General features: G+C 33.6%; 1 protein-coding gene across 1 annotated transcript; it reads right to left on the reverse strand.

Annotated features, from left to right (window-relative positions):
- Nucleotides 1-4,603: 4,603 nt before the first annotated feature.
- On the reverse strand, nucleotides 4,604-5,074 carry LOC135125952 (uncharacterized). The gene is made up of 2 exons (XM_064051739.1): nucleotides 4,872-5,074; nucleotides 4,604-4,822 (listed from the first exon to the last, which is right to left on the reverse strand). Exons 1-2 carry the CDS (start codon nucleotides 5,072-5,074, stop codon nucleotides 4,624-4,626), a joined length of 402 nt encoding a protein of 133 aa, XP_063907809.1. The 3' UTR covers nucleotides 4,604-4,623.
- Between the last annotated feature and the right edge of the window lie 1,930 nt (nucleotides 5,075-7,004).

Here is a 7,004-nt window from a genome sequence, read left to right on the forward strand (position 1 = left end):
AGAACTTCCCTTGTCCCTAAAGAATATACTAAGAAACATATCCAACATTTTCGAAAAATTATTAAATTTAATTTTGTGACAGAAATTCCCTTGTCCCTAAAGTACTTACTATGAAACATATCCAACATTTTCGAAAAATTATTAAATTTAATATTGTGAATTTAATTTTTTTATGAGAACACCTATAAATTGAAATAAAGATATGTATGTAATGTTAAAGTAAATGTGAAATAGCGTATCTTTCAAATGAATTTTTACTTTACAAAATTTTGTGATGACGTCATCAACGTTTTTGCAAGGGCAATGTAATACTAATAAGGACTGTGATTACATTTCCAAATTTTGGGCAAAATGTAGTGAGTCGTTCTTGATTTGATCAATAAAATACCACTTGCATAAGCAAATCTAAAAAATATGAATTAGATGAAAACTCACAAGTAAAACGTATCCAATATTTTGCACATTTTAGGTACGATTTTTTCGACAAAATTTTGGGATGACGTCATCAAATTTTTCGTGGGGTTAAACAGACCCACTTGAATTAAAAAATTACTAATCCTATAATAAATCTAAAACCTCTGAAAGATTTCAAAGTATTAGGTTTTGCAGTTCCTGATTCAACGAATCGTTTAATTAAGCGTTCTTCGAAAGCTGTTTACCTACAGTCAACAGTACAGGACTGTCTACTTTCTAATTCTGTTTACCATTAAAATCCCATTCTATGATTATGGTTACCTTCCACTGAACGTCAGAACAATCAAAACGGACAAATTATAACCGAACAGCAAAAGGGTTAGGGTCGAATTACCTCCCAGTACCTTCAGGTATACTATCCTCAAACGTATTTGGCGTTTATGACTTCACACCAATTTGAATCCCATTATAATTCAATAGGCCGTCACAACCGGATGTCTTAAACCCGCTCACTGATACCTACCTGAAAAGACCTTTTCTGGTAAAAGCACAGGGCAGGACTGAGTTTTGCATTTACCGACAACTGCGCCTTTCGAGTTTTTTATTTTAAGTAAAAACAAAGTAACTTTGTACTCAATCATTTTTTATTACAGCACAACTATTAGCCAATAACACGTGACGTCACGCTGTGGCGGGAACTCAGCGTTTGACAAGCGCCGTAAAACTCCATAAGTGGCAATGTTAACATTTTCGCATTTCATTTAAAAGTGTAGGTATTTATCTAGAAAGTAAACACGTGAATAGCTTCTTTCATATCTTTTCTGTGTATCAGGGTGCTTTTTTTGGCGATTTGAGTTTAAAAATACATAATAAAAATAAAAATACAGAACGCTGTTTTGGTCTGAATTCCTCGTCACCCAAAATACATCCGTGTGTTTTAAGCGGTAAATCGGAAATTAATATTTTCGTTTGAGGTTAATGTGACGGGTTTAAGTGAAGGTGTGTGATTTGTTTTTAAAGTATGGATAATTTAAGTGATTATGCACGATGTCTTTCCGTCGAAGAAAAAACAGATATGTACAAAAGTTAAACAATTTAAACGGCGTAGATCCTTATACAATGAGTGCAAGTGATTTTAATTTGTGTTTAGACGATGTCCCTACCATAACAATGAATACCATACTAAACTTTATTATTTTTAGAGTAAGTAAAATAACCCACAATAAAACTCGTGCCTTCAAAAGTCTAGAGACATTTATTCAGTTTTCTCTTTTTTAAACAACCGTGTCTTTCAACATTACAAGTATTATGAGTGGATTTATTTTGATATCCTAAATTTTGTGACGGAACATAATCAGGATGGTCCACATCCGACAAATCTGCAGGTTTACCTAAAAGAGCACCAATGTAGTAATTTGTTAGGAATTGTAAATCTAATAGATAGGTACTGTACCTAAAATAAAATGATCCGAACAAACATAGGAATACTTTACTTTGGCTTCGTTAAATCCACTCGTTTCAAGGCTTTTAACCAAAGCTTCAGCCTTTTTCCCCATTCTGTATATATTTACCTTTATTGTTGCTAATTGCTGCGAAAGGAAAATAAAATTTGTCCGCATTTCTGGTGCTTCGATTCGCGCAACCCACAACAGCACAAAATTTAGGCATTTTCTCCTAAAATACAAAATATTATAATATTAATATGCTAGTGTATTTAAAAAACGTTGATGTACATTAACAAGGAATTAATTTGCAAAACAAATAATATAAGATGCAGCGAAGTTAACCTGTACATCACATTGGAAAACATTATTTTTTAAGCATATTCAAACGTTATGGTGCGTTTTACAGATATCTACACAGTCTAGAAACTGTAACAAACTTACCAAACTATAAAAATACAGTTGACACACTCTTAAATTTAAATGAATTCCGAAAATATTAGCATTGACTCTTATGAGAAAACCGGCTAGTTGTCAAACGCTGCCATCTTGATGACCTCGGATGACGTCAGTGTATTTGGCTAATTTACTTATTAACTACTACTGCTTATTTATTGATCGAAATAGTCACTGTCATCATCACTCGACTCTTCTAAATTAATAATTAACGGTGTTATCAACCGTGCCCTGTACTGGTCTTCTTCTTTTGTGGAATGTCGTACACAATTGGCCCACATTTTGGGCAGTTATTTTGGAAGCTTCTTCCCTAATTATGTCAATTGTTGCACTACTAAATTTTGGTGCCGTATTATTCCTTCTTATATTATTTTTCATTTGCGACCAGATTAGTTCGATGGGGTTAAATATACAATGGTACGGCGGAAGTCTAATCACCCTAAATCCACGATCTCGCGCCATAGCATCTATTTTATATTGTTTCTCAAATTTTCGAGTGTGTAACACTTCTAATAATTGTGTCAAATTCGCTCCGAAGCCAGGTAGGTACAAGCATTAAGGATTATATTGTTTGAGAAGTATTTCTTGGAAGTGGTTAACGACGTAAATCCGGTCCCTTATTATTTTCGGAAATTCCGTTATTTAAGTGTATTAAAAGTATGTTTGAGACGTTATCCTGTTACTTTTCAACTTGAGTTTGCTTTGAAAGCATTTAAAACAGTACACGTGTGTCAACATGTCGAAGATAACTCAAATTAATTTATAGATTAAATCTTTTCCTGAATTTATTCTTCAAGAAGGCACTGTGTTTTGTAGCTTCTGCTACAAACCGCATTTCTACTTACAAATATATGTTTTTGGGATCACCGGCAAAATTTTTTGCTACAATATTTCGAAAAGTATTTAAAAATAAATTGTTACAAAAATACTAATTGAATGGCCTGTTATTATTTTTTTTTATTTATTTGTCACTATTTAATGTAAGACAATAATTTTTAAAAATTTTAACAAACAAAATTACTCTGAGTCCGGTCCTTCGCGTCTCGACCGTCCCTGGCACGTGGCATGGTTTACATTTACTAAGTTTTATGAAGGGTCGGCTGTAAAGTACTTTAAACGTCAAAGCCATAAACGCCAAATATCTTTGAGGATAGTATAGCTATAAGGAGATTACGCGCGTAGCGCTAGCATTATCATAATTACTAATTTCTTATGAAGTACGAGAAACATCAAACCGTTTTAATACAAAATCGATTCTTTTAATTATTTCTCAATTGAGTAATTTGACATTGAACATTTTTTTCTTTGCAATACTTTATTATCTACGCTTCTAACTTTAATATATCCATCTGTAAATTTCTAAAAACAGATGTATATATTGAATTCTACTTATAATTTATTGGGTTGACCAAAATTACCAGGAACCAAAATTTAATCCCTTTAACGACGCCGGCTTAAAATTTGTGTACCTGCTAGCTTGGAAACAACATTCCGGCTGACAATTCGGACGTAATACAGTGTTGTCAAAAAGGCATGTACAAAAAAACTAGGAGTGTTCTGTAAACTCCAGGCGTTGAAACAAATTTATGTTTGTAAAATCGGAAATGACAAAGAACTTTTCTTGTCGTCAAAAATGTCATATTGAAAATGAAATTTATTTTTCTCTTTTTCTTAACGAACAAATTGGGAAGTATTGTGGAATAATCCGAATTTAACTGGGAAAATAAAAAGTATCTATTAGAGAGTGGGATTTTAACGATGTCTTTTTTGACCTAAGTAGACAGGACGTGGTAGAAGGTGCTTAAGCCTTAGAATGCTTGTATTATTCAGAAGAACTCAATTTCACTAGTTGTTCAATATATACCACCAAAACCGAAAATTTTGATACAACTGAAATAAAAATGAATGAACTTTAAGTAATCTGCCCAATGCCAATGTTGGCTTATTATTTGCTAAAAACTTTTTAACAAAATATTAAAAATAAAATTCAATATTTTCGCTCTTTGTGTTGCAATATTGATTTTATTTATCTTAGGGGTCTTTTGTTCCTCGTACGTCTTCGAGAGAGAGAGAGAGAGAAATCTTAAAAAGGGAGAGAGAGAGATCCTAGAGAGAGAGAGAGAGAGAGAGAGTATAATAATAATAACTTGTTCGTTATCTTTCATGTGCAGGAGAAGACAAACCTTTTTTTAGTTTTTGCCCATTTTTTAAAAAAAAAACTACGTATATCTAAGTATAGAACTAAGTAAACACAATTTTGTGACAAAGAAAACACCATAGACTATGGGACATTTCGAATAGTCGGCAACAGTTACTGAATTCCAATCCAGTTGCATTCTTTAGACAACTCCAGGATATTTTGGTAGCAGCGGCTGCAAAGGGGTCCGTATTTTGGACAATCCAGGGTTGCTCGATGAGGGACCTCGGCTTCGCAGCAAAGTGAGCACCACGTGTCGCCGTCGATGATTTGTCTGGGAGGAGGTAATTCCAGGCAATTTTCCATGCCAAAACTGAACCAAAAGATTAGTTCTGAAACTAACAATCCTATATTTTACTCACCGATGATGTGACTGGGATTTGAGTGTCTCTGTGGCTGGTGCTTGAAGACGTTGTCTCCGTATTTTTTCGTAACAGTCGTGGCAAATGGGTCCCTGATTTGCACAATACAAAGTTACCCGACGAGGTACCTCGGCGTCGTGGCAAACTGAACACCACGAGTCGGTGAGTTTTGTGGGAGTATATAATTTCAGGGAATTTTCCATTTTTAAGGTGGTCGAAGATGTGTTCTCGACGACGAATGAAACTATGAATACGATGTGCAATTTTTTTTCAAATTTATAGGGATTTTAGAAAGAGCGTGGGGGTTGTGAAGGTATAATTGGTTACAAAGAGGGCTTAAGTTGATTACTAGCTGGTGATGTAATAATTCACCTCGGGTACTTTTATGGGGATTAAGCTCAATGGCAAGTAGTTGAAGGTTGACCAGGGACTAATGACACTGATAAAGTGATTAACTCTGTTTACAGGTAAGGGAGATCGGGGCAATGAGGACCTCCTAAGACATTTTCTCTATTTGAAAATTAATTTCTTGACAGATTTTAATAAAAACACACAAATAAATAAATAATTTATTTCTTCAGAATGAAACACCAAAACAATAAAAAAATAATAGATATTCTTAGAGAAATTTTCTTTTTTTGTCAAGCATGAGGAAAATCCTCTATGCCCCACGTAAGGAGCATGCAGGACCGTAGTGTAAACTACTTCTCTACTGACGAAATTCACAAATAAACTCGTCATCATTTTCATCTATGCCTGCACAAGCATCGTGGGTCTATTTATTGCCTATTTGGCACATTAATTATCCAAGCTTCGCCTTGCTTAGTTTTAGTATATAGCTCGTTGCAAAACCATTGCCATTTTTTCAGCAATGTTTTATTTTGTAGTTCACTTTTTTGTTTTATTGATTTTTTCATAATATTTACATTTCTTGACTTGAGGCCTCCATGGCCCAAAAACAAAAATCTTCCATACCCCAAAACCGACAGGAAATAAAAACATAGTCCTAAATTTAAAATAATTAAGCAATTAAAATGAACTACCGCGGCAAAATGAAGCCACTTCTGTACGCATTCGATAACTGCAGAATAGCTACTCAGAAAATAGAGCAGGCTTTCAGCAAATCCATTTCACATAACTGATGTTTTAGAAGAATTACTTTAAAAACACGTTACTCCAGCTGACAACAAAACTATGCGTTTTATTACCAAATATGCCATCTAACGACGGACATTGGAATTAAGGTGAACCTTAACTGGTTTCTGAGGCAAAAAATTGAAATGTTTATGAAATACTTCGAAAGTCCTCTATGCCCCGAAGTCCTCTTTGCCCCGGTTTTCCCTACCTTTAGAAATAATGTATTAACTTATTTGATAATCAGCATGACTTCCTGTTTGCAAAAGTGTTTATTGGAAACTCAATTGCTTGGGATTATGATGATGACAGCTTACAATCCTGACCTCTCGATTGCTTATCTCAAAGAAACGAAGGTTCTATGAATCAGATGTGCATTATTCTATTTTCGGTTGTTTATTTTTCTTGGCAAAGGGGCTCCAAACTAGCAGAATTTGAAATTTGTAAAAATAGATATGATGTGCTTTCACATTTTTAGACGCAGTGGGTCACTGACATTCCTTAAGATTAATCAAAAAATATACACGAGGAAACATATCCAGCATTTTCGAAAAATTATAAAATTTGAGTTTGCGAATTTTATTTTTTTTTATGAGAATCCCTATAAATTGTAATAAATATATGTATATAATATCAAAGTAAATGTAGTAGTGTGCTACGCGTATATATCAAATTAATTTTTACTTTACAAAATTTTGTGATGACGTCATCAACATTTTTGTTAGTACACATTTATCAATTTGGGTCGGTACAATGTAATACTAATAATAACAGTATTGTATTTCCTAATTTTCGAAAAGATGAAGTGAGCCGTTCTTGATTTGATCAATAAAATAAATTGATTCATTCATTTTTTTTTAGCGTCCTGTGAGTTATATAAGAGTAACTTTATTAACCTGTCGTAGATAATAATAATTTTTGTACGACCATTGCTTTTTCGATCATTTACCGTACAGGTTTCCATAGCAGTAAGTTCAGTTTACGGGTTGCTACGACTAA

This window comes from Zophobas morio, unplaced genomic scaffold, assembly GCF_036711695.1.
Source record: "Zophobas morio isolate AGI-343-1 ecotype UQ-CSIRO unplaced genomic scaffold, CSIRO_AGI_Zmor_V1 ptg000009l, whole genome shotgun sequence".
Classification (NCBI taxonomy): domain Eukaryota; kingdom Metazoa; phylum Arthropoda; class Insecta; order Coleoptera; family Tenebrionidae; genus Zophobas; species Zophobas morio.